Source organism: Ammospiza caudacuta, chromosome 8 (genome assembly GCF_027887145.1).
Source record: "Ammospiza caudacuta isolate bAmmCau1 chromosome 8, bAmmCau1.pri, whole genome shotgun sequence".
Taxonomy (NCBI): domain Eukaryota; kingdom Metazoa; phylum Chordata; class Aves; order Passeriformes; family Passerellidae; genus Ammospiza; species Ammospiza caudacuta.
In genome coordinates this window covers 12,643,605-12,670,485 of record NC_080600.1, presented here as the reverse complement: position 1 = coordinate 12,670,485, position 26,881 = coordinate 12,643,605, and the positions used below count along the sequence as shown (strand labels likewise).

Sequence of the window (26,881 nt, the reverse complement as noted above, 5' to 3'; positions counted from 1 at the left end):
GAATATACACATGTATTTATGCAGATAAATGCAAAAGCAAACCTACAAATGTTAAAACAAATGTGGAGAGTTAGCAAAAGAGACATGCAGATGTGTTAAACCAGCAATGAAGACAGAAATCCAGATTGTGGGAAACACCTTTTAATAAAAGATATTTTTTCTTTCCAGAAGCAAGTTGGGTGGCATTGGTGAGAAGAGGGAGAAGAGAACACTTACTTGTCCCCGTCAATATCTGTGGCAGCCACCGAATACCCAAAATAGGCAGCCATCTGGAAAACAAAATTCAAACCAAACCTGTGAGTTGTAGTGATACAAACAAACAATTTTACACAAAACTGTACACAAAATACATCAGGGTGATGATAATATATGCACAAATTTTTTTTGTTGCTTTCTTTTTTGTTTCTTATCCATACTCTGTTAGAAAGTAAACCCGTCGGTTACTTGTCCCATTTCCCCTTTCATGATCCAGTATCCAGACCCTTTCCCAGCTCTCAAAACAGGCAGCATTTCCTTTATTTAAATAAGATTAGAATTCCATCAGACTTCATAAAATGCTACTTTGGCAATCAAGCCAGTAATATACAGACTATTATCTAGCACCCTAAATACTGCTGCAACATAGGAAAGGCTTGCTGGTCACCCACCACAGCCAGCAGAGCCACCCACCTGCTCTCCAGTGAAGTTGTACATGGAGGACATGTTTTTCCCATTGTAAATGGACACCTGCATGTGAAGAAATACACATTACAGCATACCAGCAATAATCACCTTTTTTTTTTTATTGCAAAGTTTAGTGTTTAAAGTTTCAAATTTTTTACCATGCCCAGAGTTCTTGCTGCCCGTGGGACTCCTGACACAAAGTCTGAAACATAAAGCAAGACACAGATAGCAGTCAGGTCCCAAGGCACAGTGACTGCTGAACAGAGCAGCTCATTCCGAGCACTTGATGCATTTTCCTGTGCACTGTACCATTGTTTTGAAAAATCTGCCCAGCCTATTACCATGATGTTCTTACTGAAGCAAGGGGCTTACCTTCGATGCCATCACCATTGAAGTCTCCAACAGCCACTGAATAACCTGCAGAGACAAGATGAGGCTTTAAAAACCTTATTGAACCTTTCATCTCTCTTTACACTTTTCACAAGTGTCTCTGTGCACAGTCCTACTCTCTTCACCTTAAAATGCACTGGTGTAAATATTGCCTTGCAGCAGCTTAGACTATGAAAAACTCCAGGAGTGGCTGTAACTCATCAGTATCCAGGAATTTGAGATCAGAAGATGAAAATTTTAAAATTATTATCCTGGGAATTGTCCTGGTACATCCTTGCTTTTTTTTCCTGAGCCTGGTTAGACATAAATGAAGCAAAATGATGATTTCCCACTCCTCATTGTTTTCCTTCCAAAACATAATTCTTTAACATTTTTATTTTGTTTTTGCAGGTTATTTAGAAACAGCTGCTTTTAAATAACAAACAACCACCTATGTGACAAACCTCTCATATAAAAATCATGCATTTGCCATTCCCATATTCAGCCTGAATCACAGGGCATGTAAAATCATGAAAATGCTTCCATTTATTTTGTCATCGCGTGCTTTTTGAATCAAAAAAATGGCAAAATAACTACAATAAATAACTACAGTTCCATCATACATAAATGAGTGTATTTTCAGGAATTCACTCCCTTGTTTTCTGTTAGATGTGGAAGTGTTAGTTGTGTGATTTAGATGTAAGCACCAGCAGTGGCAGGGAGTAAACAATAAATAACTACAAGTCCACCATACATAAATGAGTGCATTCTCAGGAATTCACTGCCTTGCTGTCTGTTAGATGTGCAATTGCCAGTTGTGTGATTTAGATGTTGGCAGGGAGTGTCGCAGGGGGAGGTTTCTGGTTTCCCACCACGTACCCAAGTAGCTGTCATCAAAAGCAGCACTGGCAGGCCTGGTGGCTAGCTGGTCATCATACTTGGTGCTGTAGACTTTGGAGTCATACTTGGCCACAATCTCTGTCACTCTGTCAGAAATCAGCTGGCCTAAGGAGAGAGAAAAGAGCTGAAAACCACAACCAGAATTGGTGAGCTCATTCACAGAATGCTGCCCTCGGAAGCACTGGCTCTTCCACAATATCAGCCAAAAGGGGCCAGCTGCAGCAGCACCAGGAAGGACACAAGTGAAAATATGGATCCCACTCCAGCAAAAACATAATCACACATTGTTTCAAAGGCACACACAGAGTTTTCACTGAAAACAGAGACTAAACTAAGGCAGCACTTAAAAGGCAGGGGTGAGATATCATGGTTGTGCAGAACTGAGCCCTTTCGGTGCTCCTTGCTCAAATACCACAACAGCAGAGCCTGTTTTGGCAGACAAGAAGCCAATAAAATGAACAAAAATCAGATGAGCATGACGTATTGCCATGTTCTCCATTTTCACTTCATCAGCCACTAGGTGGTGACTCCTTTACATCCTTTTCTTCAAGTTCAAATTTAAGCTTGAATCACCAAAAATCCCCATTCAGAATGGCACTTCACATACATATTTCTAAGTGTGTGAAGCGAAGGGAAAACTCCTCCTCCAGCAGCTCAGCATGTGGAATAAAAATTTAGGATGAAAAGTCTTGTTCTCAGAAGCATACTATTGTCTTCAGAGTCAAATGGGCTTTTATGGTAGTAGTAAAAGAGGATGAGGTTGTTTTGGCAGATGAACTGTAACTTTTGCCAAAAATCAATAAAATGAATACAGGAACCTAATTTATATGATATGGTATCTGCAGTTTAGCTTTAATCATTCAATTTTGTTTGTAATTTAAAACACAGGACTGGAGCAAGCCTCCTGTGCTGCTGCACCTACATGTAGGCTGGCATGATACAGAAAATCTATTAATAAATGTTAGAAGCTCCATTAAAAAGCAGGCAGCAGAGTTTGGCAGCTGTGTCCTGATTACAGCAGCACCTCCTTTGAACAGAGAGCTGCAGGTAAAGGCTGAGTAATCCTGAATCCCACAGGAACCAAGTACACAGGTAATGCCAGGTAGAGGTAAAACGTGCCCCACAGCACAAACCAATTAAGACAAATGCAAAACATCTTTGCCATCAGAGGAAAACAATGAAATTCTCTTTAGAGGGGATATTTCTCATTGAAAATGTACACTTGGTATGTGTGCCAAATTATAAAGTATGTACATAGCAAAACAGAATAAGAAGGAAACTTATTCTGCTGATGAAAACAAATCCCATGTGCCAGGAAAACACTTTTATAATGATCATGGAATTATTTAAAACACAAAGAGCATCTATGCTATTATTGCTACAACCATTATCTGTGGTTGCCTTGATTATTCAGGAGATATTCTTAAGGACAAAGGAACATTTCTGTCAGATTTCTTACTGACAAAGACTCTGACAGCAGCTGGAAGACTGTGGATCAAAATGAGTGAGAGGATAATGAGAAAAATCATAAAGGCCATCTTCTCTGTGACACAAATTATATTCTCACCTTGCCAGTAAAAACTTCCAGGTCCTCCCAGCAGCACCCTGTCTCCCTTGGAAGGGAAGAAAAAAAGGAAGACAGAAAGAAAAATTAAAAACACATGAAGCACATCTAAAGCCAGACAGCACATCCTATGTTTGTGGGAAGTAATCCCCTGTATGTACATCACTGTCGCTCTGCTGACCATCACACATTTTCCTTTCTGAAGGGGTGATTAATTAGAAATTCATCCTGTAAAATGCTAACAAAAACCTTCAGTGACTATTTTACCCATTTAGAATTCTAGGCAGAATACTGTTTTTATTTCAATAGACACTTCTTCCCCCATAAATGTATGGCAACAGGAACACAATTAGGAGAAAACTCAGAGTGTTACATCATGGTTTTGGGTCAGTACACAAAATAGTATCATCTTCTGCCTCTGCCATTTCCTGTAACTTATCACTAGAAAAGCTTAATTCAGAATAACTGTGATGTAATTCCCCCACTCTATATTTCTTGGCACAACCGCAATTCACAAAACCATTTTATGAAACTTTAACCACCTTAGCTATCCCAGGGTTGGGAATTTGCTCAGTAAGTATTGAATTAGGCCATAGGCTTTGCTGCATAATTAAACCACTTATTCAGGTTTTAATCCTAAAAACTCCTGTATTCACCACTCAGAAAAATCTAGGTCAGACATTTGGAGATACAGCCTTGCCTGCCCACTCTAAGGTTTTGGATAAGAGCCCAAAGTTGGTTTTAACTGGGCCTGGAATCTGCACAGTGACCCTGAGGGTGTGTGCAAAATAACCCAAACACTCACAGCCCTCTCCTGCACTTGGCAGTGTCCTCTGGAGGAAAACCAAGAGTGGCCCTGGGCAAGGAGTGATGGGATATGACCTCATCCTGAGATGTGAGAGCCCAAAAAAAGAGCCACATCACAAACAGGGCTTGCGTGGTCTCAACACGTCCTGACTCTGCCCAACCATTTCACTGCACAACGTAAAACACCACAGCACCCTCTCAGATCTGTGCGCAGTTTTACTGTGCTTGGATTTCAAAAGTAATTGTGAGTTTGAAAAAAAAAAAAAAAAGAGCTAGAACAGGCAGGGAGAGCACAGCAGAGACACAAGTCAGTAAAACATCCCTGTACTTCTGTTGGCTGATGAGAAATCAAATTTGATTCAGAAGCACATTGTTTACCAGCTCCTGAGTTGCCATTCCGAAAGAAATAACAATAGCTATAACAATAGCTAATCCCAGGTCTCAAAACACTAACTAACACTAATCCCAGATCTCAAAAATACTGATTATCACACTGAATCCACTTGAGGGCCAGCTGCAGCAGAGGGTATGGCAGGAATCTGGGAAAGCCCATTATTTGTTCAGGACATGGTTCCTGCAAGAGGTGAAAGTTTGCTGCTCTGAAGATGTTGGGAGAAACAGGTCTATAAAAGCTCCTTAAGTGGTTTCAAGTTATTTTTTTGTTTATTTATAAATTTTGTTTGGTTGCGGGTTTAGCTCCCCACCAGGAACAGTAACATTTGGTTTCATAATAGCTGTGATTCTAAGCGCTCTGTATCAGGAGGGTTTGCTAACTTGCAGCTGCCTGCTGACCCACAGAAATGACCAAAAAAAAAATCACATACCTTTGTGAAGTCAATGCTAAATCCACCTTGACAAAATCCCTGTCCATCTGCATCAATAGTTGCTACCAAAGAAAAATAGGATAGAAAAGAACACTTAATTTATTTTTCTCTTTGTCAGTACTCCATCAGCTGCAGTACTGCAGATACTTTACAATGCATCTCCCTATGTAAACTTGCACTCCTAAACTTGAACCTTGGAATACTTTTCTCCTTAATCAGTATTTTCTCTTTATCCAAAACTCCCACCCAAATGCTGTAACAATTTTAGGGCTGGCCTAACAGACATGTAACATCAGCACATGTTCTAGCCTAGCACACTCAAAGCAAACAGCAACACCATGTTCCTTTATATTCAATCTTCGAAAGTCTCGGGGAAAATACATTAGCAATTTCTATTCAGGAAATGAGATATTTGGAAAGGAGGGGATAAGTTTTACTTTTGGCAAGGAAAAGAAAGCTGAATTGGCTTAAAACAAAAAGAACATACCTGGCTGAAAAAATATCTCCATACTGAGACTCATCCCAGCAAGAACTGTTATGGCTGAATCAATTTTAGGATTATACGACTTCAGAATAGAAATGCTGGGAGCCCCTTATCTGAAAGTGTGACTCTGTAACTAGCATGATTTAATTTAATACTTATTATTTAACTTCTTGTTATGTTGGAACAGGCTGGATTTTACTCCTGCTGTTCACAAATGATTTTCAGCAAATAAAAAGTCAATCCTAACTTCAACATTCAAGTTTTAGGTTATATACTTCTAAATAATCTATCAGCTCAACTAGAGGAAATAAATGCAAAGCATTTGGAAAATGGGAGTCCAAATGTTCAACAGGTAATATACTTTAAACAATGCATTACTACATCTGTATGCACACAGGGACATCAGAACATATTTTGGCAAAACCTTGTCTTCTAAAATGAGCTTGCACCTTAATGTACTTGAATAATGATAAAATACTTGAGTTTCATGGGAATTCCAGAGTTGGTCTTTAAAAAAGCACTTGCTACATAATTTTGCTTGAGTGATTACTACAGAATTGGTCCCTCCAACAACAGAAGTCTTCAAGCCCAATGATCCTTGGACCCAAGATTTTCCTCTGGCCTACAGTAGAGAAAACAAGGTCTGCATCATGGACCTCAAATGAAAGAGAATTCAGATGTCTGGATCTAGCTTTTAAGTTTTGTTCTAATTGCTATACATGGAGGAGAGAAATAACTGCAAAACACTTCATTCCAAAATGTACAAAAAATGCGACACAAGAGGAATTCCAAAGAGAAAAGCAACCCAAGAGCCCTACACTTACTTGACCTGCAGGGAGCATATTCCACAAATTTGGACCCAGCAAGCAGGTAACAAGTTCCTACAGGCTCTCTCTCTTGTTTTGTTTCAGTTCTCCAGTGGTACAGTGGGGCACAGGCCTAGGGAAGAGCACACAACAGTGGGGAAACAAACTCCTCTTCAGAATACTGGTGGGTATCAAATAATACAATGAAATTCCAATTGTCTACAGAAAAGCAACAAAAAACACCCTAGCAGATGTATCTTGTGTTATTAGAGGATTTTATACTATCAGCAGTGGGGCAGAATTATGATCAGTTTGTATTTTATAAATAGCTAATTTATATTAAGAATTTTAGAAATAATATTTTCTTTAAGCAACAGCTTGATGTGTTTATCATTCTAACTACATCAAACTAATCTTACTACTTTCCTTAAAACTAGAAAAAATGCTCCCAGCTTTGTTTATAAGGAGTTAAGTAAAGCCTAGCTAAGAAATTCTGAAGAAAAGACAATTCATGCTGATTAGTGGGATTTTAAATTTAAAATGTGGGATTTAAATTTAAAATGTTTAAATTCTAAGTTTTGTGGATCTCTTCGCATTTTCTTCCACTGCAATATCTCAGTACTGATGCATCTGAAGGGCATCAAAGACCTACCAGGATTTTATCCTTTTGGGATCTCACAGAGGCTCCAAACCACTGATGAGACTTAAATTCCAATGGATCACCAGGAGCAAAGTCTCTGTTACCTACAAAGAAAAGAAAAAAGAAGCATAATTTCACAGGAACCTGTGCAGTAAAAATGAAAAACAAACCCAAAAAACCACAATAAGCCATTGGTTTTGATGCATACAGAGAAAACCAGCAACACTGAAGAATATCACACTTTGATGGAAACAGGCTTTAAAAATGATTTATTAGTATTTTTTTACATCAAGGGCCCAAAGCAGCTATTTTTGCACACAGAGCATTGGTACAACGCTGATTAGTTGTAGGAGCTCAAAGTTTATAGCATGTTTGACAGCCACACAGTAAATACCTCATAGCTGAGATATTTGGCTTCCAAGCAGATTACAGCACTGCTCAAGGAGCAGAGCCAAAGCCCTGTTAGTTCTGATGCCTCTAAAAGAAACATTGCCTCCATTAAATCATGTGAGCTTTGGCTAGAATCAGGAAGGAGATCCTTCTCCCAATTCCACCAAGTGGGAACATCTCTATTGTGAGTGTCACTGCAATGCACAAAGCAGGAAATCTGCAAGCTTAAAAGATATGGGGAATGAGAGCAAAGTAAAGACTGGGTAATTTGCAGTGGTGTCTGTCCCATGATGCTGGCTGGTAGAAACAAGTAGTACTTATGCAGGTGTGAGTGCTAATATAAAAATAGAAAATATATAGCAAATATATATTCAGCAAGTAATATAATAATATATAATATTTATTGCATATTACTATTATTTATATAATATATAATAAATATAATAAATATAGTATAGTATAGTATAGTATAATATAATCAAGATATAATAAAGCATAGTATAATATAATATAATATAATATAATATAATATAATATAATATAATATAATATAATATAATATAATATTTCTTATAGATATTTATGTTTTAAATATTATATTTTATATTATATTTATATTACATTGTATATTATATATTATATATTATATATTGTATATCGTATATCATATATTATTATAATCTAAAATATTTAGCAAATAATGTAATAATAAATAATAATCGTGTGTATATACGTACATAAAATAATAGAATTATTTGGTGTTTCTTGTGTACTTTCATTGGCAAAATGAGGGAAACTTTGCCAGCATAACGAGAAAATCGATGTAACACTTTGGAAAACATACCTTTGCTCAAAGTTCCCTAACTGGCTGGTTTAGAGAGCCCAAACCTACAGGAATTTATGAGGCAGCAGCCACACATCACTTGCAGAGTGCCAGGGGATCCCCAAACCCAGCCCTGCTATGAATCAGAGACTGTGGCCACTTGAACCAGAATTTCCCTGCTTGTTTTACACCTTGTAGAGAATGCTTTGTCTGCAGAGATTGTGTTACTTCCTTCAGGAAAGTCCCATGGAAAAGACAAAAGAGATTTTAATCTGCCGACTCAGCCAAAGTAAGCAAGTATCTGGACTATTTTTGCTCTCAGATTAGAGCTACACAGAAACCAATGCCAAGCACATTGCAACACAGAGGACTATTGTGGTTTTTTCTAATGTCATCAAAGGGGACTCAAATCTCCACCTCCCTCTGTCACCTCCCCTCCATCTCTTACTGGGCTGGTGCTAAGGGCTTGAAGAGTCAGCACATCTGCACAGATTTATGTACATTGAACATAAATCATTGCTGATGGTCAGCACATCTGCACAGAATCATGTACATTGAACCTTTATACTCTCACCCTTGCACAGAAGGTTAAAATGTAGCTTGGAGACCTGCATGCCACATTTTAATGGCACAGAAGAACAAAACCAAATCAGGATGTTTTCCAAATAGGGAACTATCTATTGTTACTTGTCTTTAACTATGGATATCCACCCACAGATAGTTTTGCTCAAAGGCATGACAGGGTGAGTTTCAGATGAAGCTGCCACCCAAAAGGGGCAGCAGTTCCCATTTGCTCCTGTCCCCAGGTTCATTCCTGCTGCCCGTGTCTCTCTTGGCACTCCCCTGCTCACATCATGACCCACCTAAGAATGAACCTTCCTAAAAAAGCATTCAGCAGGATGAGGTTCCAACCCAGCTGACTGCATGGGGAGGGGAGCAGTGCGAAGCTTCTGGGGAGAGGACAGCAACACAAGGCTGGGAATTATATCCTTTTTGACACCAACAGGGATTTAAAAGTGGTTAATTCATCTTTTAACCACACCCTGGGTTACGTAGCCTGGAAATACAGATTTGGCTTCTGCCCTCTACTTGTCCAGCCACTTTTGAATGCAAAGAAATGTCTCAGCTCTACTTGCCAAACACAGCTTTAAACAGTGCTAAACTTGGGGATAGTTGCAGAGTGGCATTTTATACTTTTCTGTTGGATACTTATACAGCACTATGTATGCATGGCAAAAATGAAAGCTGGCAGAGCAGCTCTATAATATAAAGCAGAATCCTATTGTCCTAGATACTATAAAGGTGTCTAGGACGCAAACCTCCCTCTTAAGTTTAAAACAACAGGCAAGAAGTAGAAGGAAAGGCTGTGTTGTAATAGGGATTAAGCAGCCATTCTGCATTATCAACCTGATTTTATCTCAACTATCAAGGAAATTAGTTCCTTGAAGTCTGGGCTGAATAATAAGAATAAAAAATACAATAAAAAGAAAGCCAAGTCCTGGTTACTGGTGCCACCTGCCCACGGTCTATGCTGACTGCTCTGGAGAAGGGGGGAGCCAGCAGAACAACCAGCACAGGCTGCCAGAACTGCTCCTCTCTGCCCTTTCCCTGTGCACCCTTCAGCTGCCAAGAAGGATCAGTGCCCAGGACAGCATCTCCCTTGGTGTTTAAGGGACAAAAATATTTTTTACAGTATTAAAAAAGCCCTGATTCAGCTCTAAATTGAGGATGATAATATTAGAAATCTCTGTGCTTTCAGATACAACCAGAAGCTGGCACATAAAAACCCCAAATCCCCAAAGCGGAAAGCAAACGAACATGACCACAGAGATAATTGTGTGCCAAATGGAGTTTATGTGCCAGATGTCATGACTTCAGAAGCCAGCAGCGTCATTTCTGAAGGCCTGAACAACAAATGAAGAATTCTTACAAAACCCCACCACCCCACAGAAAAATGTGTTCCGTGAGGCAATTTGGCAAGCTGGATTTTAGTTATTTATAGCACCTCTATTGTAGAAACTTGCTGCAAACATCTCAGTCAAGTTGCCCAGTGTCAGTGCAAACATAACAAACCAAGATGTGCTACAAGGCTATGATGCCTTAGATTGAGTTTTTCTTATATTCAAAGCTTCTTTAGGTTCTTTAAAGCTTTAAGTGAGGGAGTCTTAAGGAGAGAGCCTTGAGTTCAGCTTAAGAATGGCTGCAACATTGGAAAGTGCATGAGGACACAAGATCTAGATCAAGTGGAAAAATATGTACATTGGAAACACTGACAGAAGTCTCAGATGAAAAATTGATACAGGCTAAATCTGATGTTAACTCTCCATTAGAGAAGAAAACCTTTTTTTACCTATACTCACTCAGAATTCTCCCCAGGAAAAACTGAAATAGATTATAAGCTTTTCTCTCAGATCCAAAGAGAAACTAAGTTTATGAGGAATTCTGGAAAACACCCACTCAACAAAAATCCCCTCACTTTAAACAAGAAACCATTTGAGTTTTTACTTCATGATGGGAAAAACAAACATTAAAACACTTAAATGTGAGCCCTCACTGAAGCAGCTTTAACCACAGTTAAATATTGAGCTGCTTTATACCATAAAGTAGATGTGTCATGGGAAGGTACAGGGCTGACTTCAGCATTTGCAATAAAACACTGACCTTGCAATAAAACACTTCTGTGTTTTATTGCAAAGAAGAGCCTGAATTGATTATTATTTTATCTTTGTATAACTTTTAGTGGTAGTTTTATATATATATATATATATATATATACATATAATAAACCCAAAAAACAGTACCTACCTTAAATTAACCAAACTGCAAACTGTATTACAGGTAAGATTTAAGCATCCAGGGATTTATAAATCCAGCCCAATGCTTTGATGTATTATAATCAGCCTTACTACTACAAGGGTTCCCGTAGCCTTATTGTATTTCTTATAGCTTTATCTTGTACTCCTAAAATTTGAGATTATTCCAAAAATACCCTACACATTTCTTTAAGCCAATGATGTACATTTTAATCATAAAATCACAGAAGAGTTTGGGTTTGAAGGGACCTTAAAGGTCATCTTGTTCCAACCTCTCTGCCATGGGCAGGGACACCTTCCACAGGTTGCACAGAGCCCCATCCAACCTTGCCTTGAAAAAGCCTTTAAAAAGCCATTCAAACAAATATATCTAGGCAGGACAAACTATATTCTGGCTAGATTTATTCCAGAAAACATCCAGAGTTTTTATGCAATGCCATTTGTCAGACTAAAATGCAACTGCTACAGGGACTTGTACTTGATGGGTCATTAATTCCAGGGTTATGTCATATGGCCATGGGGTATTATTTCCTATTTGTAAATGCAGCTTCTGCCCTGGTCTTTCCTTTGCTCCTTCTGATTGTAGCAGGCATCGCATGATGATTTTACATGACTCTTTCCATAGGGAAAAAGGGCTGACATGTCAAGTCAATAGTGCTGTGTCTCACAAGGTACTTTCTAGGGGGAGGGATGGGGTAGTCAGGGCAAGAACAGAATTAAAATTAAAACAAAACAAAACAAAAAAAAAAAGGTGTGTTGCTGGTGGACCAATGGAGCACTGTCTCTTTACCAAATTTCATAGAATTTGAACTGAAAAATGAAAATTAATGTGGAGAGATGATGGGTAGAAATTACAGAAAATGAAAAGAAATCCATCTTCCAAATATAATAAAAAGATCACTTTTTTTCCAGTGATGCATTTCTTTAAACTATCGCATTTGGATAGCTGGCACCTTCTTGTCCCAAGGTGAATATTATCAGTTACAGGAACAAAGGAGTTACTAGCAAAGTCCTGCTGTTGAGTAAGTGGATCCAGTTGTAACTTGCAGCCCGCCTGTTTTTATGGTAATGAACAAACTGAACTAAAACATTTCCCCCCATCTTCAGACAGACTTATCAGAGATAATCATGAGTCAAGAGGAACTGAACTGATGCAACCTGGTTCAGTGCCATCACACTAAAAACACTTAAGAAGTTGTAAAATGTAAATAGCCATCCAATTCACAGACCTCTCCTTAAAATAAACCTCTTTGTAACTATGCTGACTTCACGGAAATGAATTTGCCCTTCTAGGTGAAGGGAAACTGTGCAGCTAGCCAAAAGAAAGACAAAGCTATAAAATATGCAAAAGCCCTCTTTTAATAATAGGAGAAGTCTATGCAGTGTCAAGTATCTTCCATCTATCGTTACAACCAAAATCTGAGCGATTTCAGCCTCAGTTGATGCAGCAGGAGCAAGTGAACCCGAGCTCATCTTCCCTTGAAACTCCCCACACTGGGAGGCAGCTTTAGCAACCTTGGTTTATCCACTGTGTTTAGCAGTGACTCAGGCAGAGGGGAATAGAGACCTTCCCACTATCCCCTTCCCTCTCCTGGGGTATGAATCCCACGTTTTCCCCCGGGCAGTGCTGGAACAAAAGCATCTTTTCCCTCGCCTAACAGAAGTGAGCCGCCTTTTTGTTCCAAGCCGTCATCCCCCTGCGAGCCAGCCACATCCAGACAGAGCCAACAGTGTTCAGGCAGGACTCTACCTAATCACTAAAGCATGAGCAGCTCTCTGCTGTCAGCCCTGACAGCGTGGGGAGGAGTTTCCATAGGTCCTGCTGCTCTCTCCTGCATCCAGAGCAGCGCCCGGATCCCAAGGCACGCTCCAGCCACCCAGCACAGGGAAAAGGATAACAACCAAATTCAGAGGGACTGAGCTGATGAGAGATTTAGCCAGATAAAAATCAATCAATTTCACTCCAAATCAATGCATGGTCTTCACAAGATTTGTTTATTGCTGTGTTGTTGATGAAATCAATGGCCTCTGGGATTGAAATTCCCCTGTGGATTCCGTGGTGATACCAATAAAGCAATCAGCCAAAAATAAAGCAGCACTTGTTAGAACAAGCTATTTTCAAAGAACACTGACCTATCCCACACTTCCTTATTCTGTAAGTGGAAGTGATGGAGTTTTGAACAATTGACTGTTTTGCACAAATGATCAAAATCTCCAGGAGGGAAATGTAAGCTCACGGCACCCACTGCAGCCATAATTTCATCAGCAGATCTTACCCGGGGCAGTGCTACAGCTCAAAGCTGCCTGAGGCACTTAAAATACCCACTTCAAGTAAATAGGTCACAGATAGATCCAGCCAAACAAAGCCTCCTATTGTCTTGGATCACCCACTCAGGGGATAGAAAAAAAAAACCAAATCTGCAAATGTAAGGAGTAATCAGGAGAGTTCTTTACAAGGGCATTTCCTTTGTAAAGTCTCCTTCTCCTCTTTTAGCACAAAACAAAATATCCAGTCTCCAAAGAATTGTATCCAGAAGCATTTAAGAATGAACAATTTCTCTAAAATTTCTTTGTTGCATCAAAACATGGGAAGGGGGAAGAGGAGGGACAGTACGAGGATCAGTGATAAAACTTTCTCCAGGCAGAGGCCACACTGAATTCTTTTCCCAAAGCAGCAAAAACACACCACACACTTGATATACTCCTAGATTCTGGTATTCAACAGGCTCTGCAAGGCTCCCCCAGTCCTGAATTTTGAGCTGTGCTGCAGAGAATGAAAGCAGCAGGGAAAGCTTTCCCCAGGAGAAGGAATGACCACTCAGCCGCGCATCCCTGGTTTGCCACAGGTCTCAGAAAAGCAAAACAATCCATTGTCTGAACAAGCAAATCTTCCTGGGCTGAACACTGAATCTGCTCAAGAAATCTGCAACTCATTAGCATAGAAGCTCAAATTGGTTTTTATGAGCATATTTTCCTTTGTAGCAGTTCGTAGAGCTGTCTGCATTTCATCAGATGATTCAAAATGCAGCAGCTCTTGGGGCACTGTCAGGACTGCACTTTCTGGTGCTGACATAAAGAGCTACAGTTTTAAGCATCTTGTACTGCAGCAGATACATTTCTAATTAAATTTTTAAATTTTCATTTTTAAAATAGCAGCAGGTAACAAAATAATTTGGTCAAATTTTCATGAAAAGCCATAGACACATGAGGAAATGCTATTTCTACCAAACAATTTCCCACTATTCTTGACTGATGACAAGCTAGGACCCTAATAAGAAAAATAAAACTATATAAATAATTAGGAAGATTGTTTCTTTTTGGAAAGCAAGCACATAGGAAACTTTTGATTTATATTAATTTGCTACATGTGTAGCCTGATTAACTTCAACTGGTTACATGGGTCTCTGAATAATTTTTTGTTTGTTGAAATCAAAACTCAAAATGATCCTCTAAAACTCCAGGGGCAAATAATGGAGGCACTTATTTAGACAGTTAGCTAAGTGTATCAACCCTGCCATTCCATGCATGCCTAACTGTAAAACACAGAAGTAAAAACATAAAGATGATGTGTTGATTTTCCTAAAAAGCACATTTGGCTGCCCCTCTGTTCACTGGATTTGTTGTCTGGCTCAGTGAACTTCTGAGCCTCCTGTTGCACAGAAAAAAATGTGTTTACTTTTCTACACAGAAAATGAACAACTACAAAAAGTAAATTTCACTTGTGCAATACCCTTTAACTTTCCAGGAATCTTTTTCCTGAGGAAGACTATGGAAACACTATTGGCAATATCTGGTACTGTCCATGAAAAATTTGCTGTGAAGGTTATGGAGATGAAAAAAGGAGATGGAGACTGATACAGCTTTAAAACAAATGGTTTTGGGCCTTGGCCACAGAACTGATCAGAAACAGAAAATGGGCTGCTTATTAAGTGCCTTCCCTTCAGGGTTTACCCACAAGAAATATGTTTTTCCTGGAAAAAGCTACTGAGCAGCTGGCAGAGAAAGCCAAGTGTTAAACTTTCTAAGAGGAGCCACATCTCTGGTCAGTCTGGTGGAAAGGGCTCAGCCAGGTGTAAAAGCAGTTTTTCCACTATTTGCTTCCCCAGATACTTCTTCACAAAATTCAGAGCATTCCCCTCTTTCGATGGATTTAAACAAAAAATTACCTAAATTTTCAATCACAACATTATCCAGTGTGGAGAACAGATAAGAATGAATGAAGATCAATATTTATCTTGAGCTACAACCTGTGATTTTGGTTAATTTGAATGTAAAACATCTTGCAGAGGGGAAAGGATTTATTATCATTGCTTGTGTTTATGAAAATTTTGAAGAATATGCTATCTTGAGAATATAAATTTCCCTTCAGTGCTTGTCCTGAAAAAATAGGGCCTCCCACACATTCTGAAAGTCTGAAAGTTAACTGGGACAGAAGGGAAAAATTCCAAGTATTTCACATAGCAATAGAATTGAAACTGTGGTCATGCTTTGTCACTTGTCAAAAAAAGTCAAGATAGAGAAGAAAACCAAGGCCAAAAATTTTAGTTTTGTGAAAGAGGCATCTTCACCGCTGAATTAACAAGGTAAACAGGAATAGGGTTAAAAAGGTATTTAAATCAGCCCTGTTTCTATCTAGACTTGCAGGATAACCTGTTAAATTAACAGCAGCACTGCTTCATATTTCAGTTTTGCAATAGAACCAACAGGGTGTGCAGGTTAGGATGCTTGCTGTGGCGCTTGTTCCTTCTTAACCTACTACTCTGAGGTGCTCCTAAGGGCAGAAGCCAGCCTGAAACACTTGCCTGGTGACATTAGAAAAATCTATTTTTTAATTTCTAGCCCAGCAGAGCCACGTGCACCCCTGAACTCCAGGGCAGGCTCGACCACACACGTCTGTTATGCCACTTTCACACAGTCACAACTGCGTTAAATCAAAGCCAACTGATGTCACTGCTGAAAGGCTGAGCAGCCCCACAGCAAAGCATCGTTGCATTTGGGAAGTGTTAATGTGCCATATAAACATTTTGCCTTCCAAAGCCGCCATATATACCAGAATGTCAAAAGCAATTAGTGTAACGTGCACAGAAACACACAGAGAGAATATTCTCCAGTGAATTTCACTGGGCTGAGAGATCCAGGACAAGGGGAGATTCCCTTCCACAAATTCTCCCTGCCCATGACAGGGGGTGGGAATTACATCATGTTTAAGGTCCCTTTCAACCCAAACCATTCAGTGATTGCATGAAATATATTGCTGTTTTAAATGAGAAAATATGCTGTGAAAGAACATTGCTTTTTAGCCAGAGGTTTAAAAATTATGACAACTGCTTTGGTTTGATTTTGGTTTTGATGTTACAGGCTGATGGGAAGGGTGAAAACGAAAATATCAAAAGGAGGGAAATACAGGTAATTTCAGCATGAGAGCTACATAAATGACATTGTACAAATGGACTCCTACTCCTGACAGAGCTGAGTGTTCCCCCACAGGAAAGAAAACACAAAGCAGTAAATTCTGTAGCACAGGAACCATCAGCTCAGTGACTTATCACCTTCCTCCAGGGCAGCTGGGGTGAGGGTAAGTGCAAGTGAGCAAGCAATTCTGCTGAACTCCAGGGCTGGAAGAGCTCTTCCAAAGGTTATTCTCCTGGAGCTGGTACCTTCCCTCCTGGGCTACAGAAGAGCTGTGGCATTTGATCACATAAATGGCCACACTGGTCTGCAAATATGATGTTAAAGCCAAAAGCAAGAGCTAGAAAATAAACCCCAGCCCTGTCCAGCCAGTGAGCTCAGCATGGCTTTTGTACAGATGGGGAAGAGAAATGAACCCATAAAGCTGTAGAAAAGCTTAAATAAAAAAACCAAGGAATGTTTAAGAGGAAATTGCTCCAATTAATAGTAATAGAACAACATATAGAGGAAGAAACCCTGCTTGCTGGACCCCTGTAAACCCCTAGTCTCATATTTATTTGTCATGTAAAATAGGGAAAAAAACCAACCCTACACAGTCAGAACAATTCCTCCATTCCCTTGCCACATTCCCTCTGGCCTGCTCTGGCATTTCCAGCTGTGCTACCTGGCAGAAGGAGCAGGAGCAGGAACAGGGTCATGACTCCTGTTAATTACAGGGCATCCAGCTCCACATACAGAGTTTGGCATTGTCAGGCAAACAGAGGAAAGCCACAAGGACAAGCATTCTCATTATTTTCACAGGTCAGATTCATCACTGGCTGTAAGCAATTAGAAAATAATTCTGAAGAAACACATCTAAGTAATGATGCAGATCCTGGTGTTTCCAGTGAATCTGGGAGGGAATGAAAAATCTGCCTGGTATGGCAGGGCTAAGCAATACCTCTGGAGTTACAGATGGTATTGCACAAATGATGAGCAGAGCTGGATGAGCCTGGATTCCTGCAGAGGCTGCATTTAGTCATCCACAAAAAGCCCCTTTGCATCAGCACCACAAGTCAGTGGTCAGATCTTCCACTTCCCGTTTCCCAAAGTGGGTCAGGAGCCTTCCCTAATCCCTGTTCCCTAACAAGGCAGAGGCCGGGGCAGGCAGGAGCAGCAGCTCCCAGTGCTGGCACTGACTTTGTCACCAGAACACGGAATCGAGCATTGTGCTATGCACAAAGAAAAAGACATTTTCTTTTTTTGTCTCAGGGCATTCATTATTTTATCAAGCTGAAATACAATGCCCCTTTTCACCAGGATAATAATTGACAAATGCATTATTCCCCCATTCATTGCCTCAAAGCTGGAATGAGTTAAAGCCTGCCTGAAAGAAATCCTCTTAAGCCTTCATGACCTGCTATTTTTACTGTTAAATTTCAAGCAATTAACATGGCTGTACCTTACAGGAAAATGACAAGCAAAACACTGTCTGTTTGCCCAGGAGCACGTCCCTTAAGCACAGACATGCAGGAAAGCAGTGTGGCCTCTATCAACTCCACCTGGCACATGGAACTGCAAATGATCATGGTATAAACTCATAAGTACACTGTAGTTCCCATTAGAAGATGTGTTTAGAACCTACATACTATGATATTAATGATGATTATTAACTAGGGACATTCTTTCTTAAAAGTATCCAAACTAACAAAAAGCACACTTGTATTCTAGTAAACAATAAGCCCAGAGAACAACAACAAAAAGAAGACAGTTGTAATCTGATTTTGCTGCCTAGACACTGATGCAGAAAAAAAAAGTCAGACTTTGCAGCTTATTAGAGATTTTTAGCAATCTGACAGATATGCTCCCATAGAACCATATGAGAGAATGATAAATGAGTGAAAGAATGATAATGACTTGGGGTTTGTGGGTGCCACTGCATGCTGTTTTCCTTTTTGTTTTTTGCAAGGAAACTGGTGACATAGTGGCTTTCACAAAAAGATATGAAGATTTCAGAAATCTGAACAGCAACAACATTTTGTGGCATATATTGACTGTGGAATTGGAAGAAGGGCTTCTCCACTCTATTGCACACTATTTAAAAAGGCTGCATCAATCTAGCAATTTTTAGGCTGCCAAGTCAAAATGCTGGCAGGGGCAAGAATGAATTACAACCAACCAGACCTTTCAGGCACAGGTGTTTCCTCTGCCTTTCCACATGGGTCTTGCTAATCCCCTGCCGTGCCATGGGGAGGTTTTTCCGCTGCCCTGAAACACGCTGTGGAAAACAGGATTCAGCAGCGAGGGGCTGGAGCAGAAAAGCACATGCAGAGCATTCCCATGACCTGCCACAGCCTGTGGAAATCACTGTGTGCACCAGAGCATGAGGAATGACTGAAATGTTTCATGTCCACACTGCTGCTGCTCAGCTGTTTAAATGTGCTTCAGCAATGGGTAAGGAGTGCCTATGACCTCAGTGCTGCTATCACAGAAACCACAAACACTGTGGAGGTATATATGAAGGGAAAAAAATTAAAAAATATATTTTTCACAGCTTTTAGGCCAAATTCCTGTTTTCAGATGAAACTTTTGGGTATTTCTGCCTAAACCACCTTTGCTGATATTGAAAAGCATCTTTCCTCATATGACATGTTCTTAATGGGAAGAAAACCCCTCAGGGTTCATTGGGGAATTAGGTTGCCAAATGTTTTAGGGTTGCTGGAAAGTACAGAGGAGAAATATAAATAGGCTACAACGCAAGAAGAATCATGTTTGCTCACTCAGGCTTTCAGCACATACCAGGGACAACCATTCTAAGAGAAAGGAGAGGAAAAGGAGAGCACAAGCAAGCCTTGACTAGCTGCCAGTCAAAAACCACCACATTCACACTGAGCATGAAAAAATCCCACAGGGACCTGAAACCTCTCTGCTTCCCCACATCAGAGCAGAGGCATCCCACCTCCCCCACAGTGACCCACACATTACCTGTGGCATCAAACACAATGGGCTGGCAGTTCCTGTTGGAGTTCCAGCTGCACTTGAGCACCTGCCCTCCCTCTACGATGTTGTGCTGGCTAGTGTTGGCTTTGGGAGCTCCCACCAGAAGATATGTCCTGCAGGAAAAAGAAGAAGCAGAACACAAAAAACCTTTAAACACTTGTTTAAAAGATTTATTTATTCCCACTCTAATTACATATTTTAAATATATTTTAGAAGGTTTCAACAGCTAAGGCACAGCTGTTATAACTTTATGACATAAAGCAGAAGTCTTGCCTGCTCTAACCTAAATTCAACTGGAACTACTCTCAGTTAGAGAAATTCATATGAGGTTCTCTTTTCTGCATGCAAAAAAAAAAAAAAAAAAAATTCACCAAAAGAAGAGAGAAAAAAGATATGACAAATTTAAAGTACCCAGGCCTCCTTAGGATTATATTTTAAATGAGGGAAACACCTTTCATATTATTCTTTTTTCCTTTCAAAAACATGTACGTGCGCAGCAGAAGAGGAAATTGTGCACTTCTGTACCTTACGAAAGCCATCAGGTGGCATAATTTCTGTTAATTTCGTGAGTAAGGGTAATTCAGGGAAGTAGGTCAGAAATGGAAACAACGTACAAACAAAGCAGCAGCGGGCTGGGAGCTCAGCATGTCCTGAACGTGATGAGTCAGCCCTGCCTGAGCGAGGGCTCTGGTAAAAACAACATCCAAGTGCCAGCCACCCCGAGCCACAGATCTGCATGCCGATGAATCCTCACCCACACTCACTGCTCACTCATCACTTCCCTGTCAGCATCTGCTGTGCCTTTCTGCATCCCTGCCTCTGCGGACACTTGCTGGGTGCCCCCCCAGCAGGAACTGCCTGCACTCTGCTCCTGCACAGGTGGCAAAATTCAGAATTGCCAAAGGAGCAAACAGACTGAATGAGGCTCTTGCAGGAGCCCCAGCACCTCTGAGACCCACTTGACACATCAGCACTTGACTGAGAGAGTCAGTGTGAAGCATGAAGTCAAAATCAAGTGCTTCCTTTCATCAGGGTGAGCCTGCTCTGGCTCTTCCCTTGGCACTGCTGACGAGGGAAGGCAGCCTGCAGGAGCAAGTCTTGTCAGGCACTACAGTTCTCTGGTTTGGAAGCTGGCATAGCTGAACAAGCTGCAGGACTGGTTGGGGAGAATGTCTACGGGCAGGCAAAGCCAGGCTTATCAAACTGGCTCTGGTTTTCAGAGCCATCCCCAGGCTCCTTTCCAGTAAAGAGATAAGCATAGGTATAAACATGCAGCACCTCATCAAAGCTCGGTTTGCATGAAGATATACCACTTTTCAACCTGTGTGAATTTTCAGAACCTTAAAAATGTCCTGGCATGGACCCTGATAGAAAATCCAGGCTAGTTGGCAATCCATTTATTTTCCTTATTTGCCATTCTTAGACTGTCTAGATTTTTAGAGCAGGAATTTGAAACATTTTAATCACTTAAAATCAGCTCTCTGGATAGAACAGAAATGCCTAAAAATGAACATCATAATGCCAAGTAAAGAAACATATCAATTATTATAATTACAATCTATTAAACAAGTGGTAGCTTACTTCCCATTTTACTCTTGTACCACTGACTTTTGAGAAGTCTCCCAAATGAAGCATTTGTTTAAAAGATTCATTCATTCCCATTTTAATTATATATTTTAAATTTTTCTTAGGCTAATATTTGTGGTGAGGTTTATTAAACAGGAATATAGGAATCATTTTTGTGGCTCCACAAAGGTATTTTCCCCAAATTAAAAAAATGCACTTTCATCATCAGAGACCAAGCAAGCAGATTTTGTCACAGCTCTTATAAGAATATGCAAATTACCCAAATTCTTAGAAGTCTCTAATCCACCTACTTTGGGAAAGAGGGAATAGAGGGTCAGTTGTATTTCCATGGGAATACACCAGCTATGCCTTGATACTGCCAATTTCCTGAATCATGGTCCTGAACCATCCACCCCACCCCAATGCTGGGGCAGCACTAGGAGTGTTCTGGCACCTCTGGGGTGCCTTTCCAGGGATTTCCATGGGCAACAAAGAAACTGAGGCTCTCCTGGAGGTGCATCCTGGACTATCAAGTGCAGCAGAGGGTGTGTGAGAAAGCTGTTTCATTTGTTTCTCCTATAAAAGCTGTGCCCACTGTCAGGCGCCCTGACACAACACCACCACTTCCACTCCTGGAATGGGACTTTCACCCTCGACTTCTAAATGTGCTTCAGTTTGGCATCCAGCAGGTCAAAATAGACTGTGAAACAGCAGCCTGAGCATTCAGGAACTAACAGCATGCCTTTGTTGTCAGGCTAGGCAATCCAAACAGCTTTAGCCCAAGGAAACTGAGTTAATCTCCAGTACTGATGTATAAAACAGGTGATGAATGAAAGCTCTAAAACAGGTGATGAATAAAAGCTCACCAAAGCAAAAAGAAAGCCATAGGAACCACGTGACACCCTATATGCCTGGACACTGCATACAAGTATTTCTGGCTATTTCAGGAGGCAAAATATCAGTGTCCATAGGCATAAACTGAAAACTGAACACCACGAGACCCTGTTCCTGTGAAAGCTGCAGAGCTCCTTGGTTCAAACACAAACTTTAATCTAAAATAAAGTGTTTAGCTTAGCAGGTACAAACAAAATTTTAGTGATGACAAACCAACAAAAAAAACCCCTAAACAAACAAGGAGAGTATTCCCTTTGAAATATACAGAAGCTTTTCACGCTGCCTGACAACCACACTGTTTTCTTTAACAGCAGTGCACTTGGAGGTCAATAGTTCTTATAAAAATAATGGAAAGCTTCCAAATAGTGATTTCATGGAGAGCTGTGTCACATAATTCCTTATCAGAAAGCAAGGAAGAAAGTTTATTACATCCATTTACCAGTCTCTTGATAACTCTGCAGCCACACATGTGGACTTAAAAATAAAGGGCGGGACAAAAATAGAAGCTTTTTTTCTTTTAGTACCAAGACTTAAGATAGCAGAGAAAGATGGTGCAACATGTGCAAGTTAAGACAGGATGGCTTCTGATATATGTAGGTAATAAAAAAAATGCAAACAAAGCTAGATGATGTACTGCAGAAAGACTTGCTCAATAGCTGTATAATTTGCTTATAAAGTTTCACAAGCTAAAGATTAAGGGGGGAGAGAGAACATCCCTTCAGCAGGATGAAAGCCAGCAGCTTTTCCAATCTTCCAGCCCTTATGATGGGAGAGGAGTGGGGGGGAAGCGACAAAAGCTGGGTGTTACTGTAGCCCGCATTTAGAGCCAGAGCCTGATTCATTCTGGCAACACCGAGTGAGCGAGGCCAGGATTCAAAGGTCTGAAACGCAACAGCGACGGCACACTGCCTAATCTTTAACATGAAACGGGAACCCATTCAGGAAGCAGAAGCAGACGTGGAGAGAGCTTACATGGAACTTTTCCCTCTCCAGACTACTCGGTGACTCGCACAGACTCACCACTGTTCAAACACAGCACTCCCGCAAAGCACACTCAGGGAGAGAACAGCAGATCTCCTGAAACGCCACGGCACGCACCTCCAGGAACCAAAACACCATAACTACATCTTTCCACGCCGTATTTATCACCACCACCGTTTGCGTGAGACCGGGCTATGCAGAGAGCCCCGCAGGACAAGGTTCGTGCCCCGCCGGAGTGGTGCGGCGTCCCGGCCCCAGAGCCGCCCCAGCGGGGCCGGGATGCGGAGCGGTCCTGGTTGGGCACCGGCACCGGCTCCATCCCGCTCCGGGGCCTCAGCAGAGCCGTGTTCCCCCGAGAGCCGCCCCAGCGGGGCCGGGATGCGGAGCGGTCCCTGCTGGGGACAGACACCGGCTCCATCCCGCTCCGGGGCCTCAGCAGAGCCGTGTCCCCCCGAGAGCCGCCCCGGCCCGCCTGCCACAGAGGGAGCGGGGGCAGCTCCGCATCCTCCGCCCGGCTCTCGGCTCCCGGCCGGGACAGCGCCGCTCCGGGCTCGGCGGGGCAGGACGGGGCAGGACGGGGCGGGACGGGACGGGACGCGCACTTACGAGAGCGGGTCGGGGGCGAAGAAGTCCACGGCGAAGCCGAAGTAGCTGCCCGCCGGGCCCGAGTAGACGGCCGGGCGCTCCACGTCCAGGTTGAAGGCGCTGCCCGGGGCCAGCGCGGCGCCCAGCAGCAGCAGCAGCAGCGGCGGCGGCGGCAGCAGCATCGTGGCCCGGCCGCGCTGCTCCGCGGGCGCGGCTCTGCCGGGACGCGCCGGCCCCGCGTTTCCCGCGGCGGGGCGGGGAGCGCAGCGCAGCCACTTCCCCTTTCTGGCCGGGACGGGGGCGGCAGGAAGGAGAGGCGGCATCATGTGGTGCCGGGGGCGGGCCCTGGCCGCTCCGAGCCCGGGACGCCGCTCTCGCTCTCTTCCGCCGGGAGCGCCCGGCACGGCCCGGCCCGGCACGGCACCGGCACCGGCACCGGCACCGGCACCGGCACCGGCAGCCGCAGAACTGCGGCCCCGAAGCTGCCTTCGCTCCAGGCATCCCGCTCTTATCTCTGCCCGAGCCGAAGGCTGGAGGGAAGTCAAGGAAAACATTTCTTGTGACGGTGGTGAAGCCCTGGAAGCTGCCCAGAGAAGCTGCCCCATCCCTGGAAGTGTTCAAGGCCAGGTTGGATGGGGCTTGGAGTACCTGGGATAGTGGAAGGTGTTCCTGCCCATGGCGCGGGATGGATGAGATGGTCCTTAAGGTCCTTTCCAACCCAAACCATTGTACCATCCTATGAAGGAGTGCTAGAAATTTGAAGAGTGGGAGACATCCGTGTGTGGTCTTAGCAAGTCTGTTTGGCGAACCAGTCTTTTACCACGTCTGAAGTCTCTTACCAAGACTGTTTCTGAACAAGTCTTCCAGGAAAGCTGCTAAGCAAAAAGTGAAGGGAGTGCCAATGTGGACCCAGCCATGGACGCAAAAAAAAAAAAAAAAAAAAAAATTAAAAAAACCAAAAAAAAACCCAAAAAAACAAACCAAAAGAAAAAACCCCACCACCCTGATTTTCAAACACATAGGCTATTAAATGAAGTGATTTTAAATTCCAGGGTCACGGCAGCAGGCGCAAGGCTGGGAAGAGGGAACCTGGAAATCCTCCCTGATGGAGGTCTCTGTTACTGTTGCACCCCTGCACTGCCCACCTAAGGAAGAATCAGTGCAGCCCCAATCTCCTCAATTGCACTTTGTAGCTCTTGTATCATCTCTCACTAATAACATTTTAGCACTATCATCCCGGCTCAGTCAGCTGCAGCCTTGTCCTCCTCAGCCCCTATGAGAGTTCAGTATCTGCTGAGTACAGCAGTGTCTCAGGTAAAAGAAAACATGCTGAACACCTACAAAGAACAAATTCATATTAATTCAGAATATTAATTTGTGCAACATAACAGGACGGGAGTTTACGGCCACCAAAAGTCTAAACTTTTTGCTTTCCTCATTGTGAGCATGATCAAAAGTTACAAAACAAATAATGACGTTTCAAGCCCTAAATAAAAGTTAAAAAATCCTTACATATTTACCAAGGGGCCAAATTAGTTTAACAGGAATCTCAAAACATTTCCACAATAAGCAGAGGAAAGCCCAAAGAACCACCAGCTACTCCTGTGTACCATTTGCTTGCTCTTGCTGTTATCATTTCTTCAGAAACCCTCTTAAAAATTCTATCAAGAAGGGGAGTTCCTATACATAAACTTGATACTTGTTGCTAATTTTTCTAAATTTGCTGCCTCAACAGGTTAAAAAAAAAAAACAACCACGGAACCAAACAAATACAAACTCCACATTTTTTTATTGTTATTTACTGACTTATCTCAGAACTTTTGTACTGCAGACCTGATCAAAGCAAAACCGCAGATGAGTTAATAAGTTTCCAAACTAGTAAATAGGGCAATAAACTAAAAGAGTGGTTTATGAGTAGTTTGATCAGTAACTAACTAAGGGGAAAGGAGGATTGATTTTCTCCGCTTGGTTGCATAACTTCACAACATCACACAAGCAGTGAAGCATAAGTTATCTTTAAGATATTAGATTTTTTTTTTTTTTACCAAATTATCAGTTTTGGCTTCCTAGGGACTGTATAACCTCACAACACCACACAAGCAGTGAAGCATAAGTTATCTTTAAGATATTAGAATTTTTTTTTACCAAATTATCAGTTTTGGCTTCCTAAGGACTGTATAACCTCACAACGTCACACAAGTAGTGAAGGGTAGGTTATCTTTAAGATATTAGATTTGTTAACCAAATTATCAGTTCTGGCTTCCTAGGGACTGTATAACCTCACAACATCACAAAAGCACTGAAGGATAAGTCATCTTTAAGATACAAGATTTATTTTTTTACCAAATGATCCATTTTTTTTTTCTTTTGGACTGTATAACCTCACAATGTCAAGAATAAGTTATCTTTAAGATACTAGAATTTTTTTTACATATGATCAATTTTGGCTTCCTGGGGACTGTATAACCTCACAACATCACACAAGCACTGAAGGATAAGTTATTTTTAAGACACTAGACTTATTTTTTTTACCAAATGATCAATTTTGGCTTCCTGGGGACTGTATAACCTCGCAACATCACACAAGCAGTGAAGCATAAGTTATCTTTAAGATACTAGAATTTTTTTTATATATGATCAATTTTGGCTTCCTAGGGACTGTATAACTTCACAACATTGCACAAGCAGTGAAGAATAAGTTATCTTTAAGATACTAGAATTTTTTTGCCAAAAAAAAAAATCCTAGGGACTGTATAACCTTTCAATGTCACACAAGCAGTGAAGCATAAGTTATCTTTAAGATAATAATTTTTTTTTTTACCAAATGATCCATTTTTTTTCTTATGGACTGTATAACCTCATAATGTCAAGAATAAGTTATCTTTAAGATACTAGAATTTTTTTACCAAAAAAAATTCCTAGGGATTGTATAACCTCACAACATCACACAAGCACTGAAGGATAAGTTATCTTTAAGATACTAGAATTTTTTTTATATATGATCAATTTTGGCTTCCTAGGGACTGTATAACTTCACAACATTGCACAAGCAGTGAAGAATAAGTTATCTTTAAGATACTAGAATTTTTTTGCCAAAAAAAAAAAAATCCTAGGGACTGTATAACCTCACAACATCACACAAGCAGTGAAGGATAAGTTATCTTTAAGACACTGGACTTATTTTTTTACCAAATGATCAATTTTGGCTTCCTGGGGACTGTATAACCTTTCAATGTCACACAAGCAGTGAAGCATAAGTTATCTTTAAGATACTAGAATTTTTTTTACATATGATCAATTTGGGCTTCCTAGGGACTACACAACCTCACAACATCACATAATCAGCAAAGGATAAGTTATCTTTAAGATGCTAGATATCTTTTT

At 41.3% G+C, this 26,881-nt stretch overlaps 1 protein-coding gene across 1 annotated transcript in view; it reads right to left on the bottom strand.

Moving 5' to 3' along the window:
* Positions 1-23,696, bottom strand: part of ITGAV (integrin subunit alpha V) — a 48,416-nt gene extending 24,720 nt beyond the window's left edge. Inside the window, exons 1-11 of the mRNA XM_058809175.1 lie at positions 23,519-23,696; positions 19,457-19,584; positions 7,070-7,161; positions 6,436-6,550; positions 5,128-5,189; positions 3,500-3,545; positions 1,912-2,037; positions 1,036-1,080; positions 822-865; positions 670-726; positions 217-269 (exon numbers count right to left, since the gene is read on the bottom strand). Coding sequence (XP_058665158.1) covers positions 217-269; positions 670-726; positions 822-865; positions 1,036-1,080; positions 1,912-2,037; positions 3,500-3,545; positions 5,128-5,189; positions 6,436-6,550; positions 7,070-7,161; positions 19,457-19,584; positions 23,519-23,679 — 929 coding nt within the window. The 5' untranslated portion in view covers positions 23,680-23,696. The remainder of the gene's footprint in view (positions 1-216; positions 270-669; positions 727-821; positions 866-1,035; positions 1,081-1,911; positions 2,038-3,499; positions 3,546-5,127; positions 5,190-6,435; positions 6,551-7,069; positions 7,162-19,456; positions 19,585-23,518) is intronic.
* Between the last annotated feature and the right edge of the window lie 3,185 nt (positions 23,697-26,881).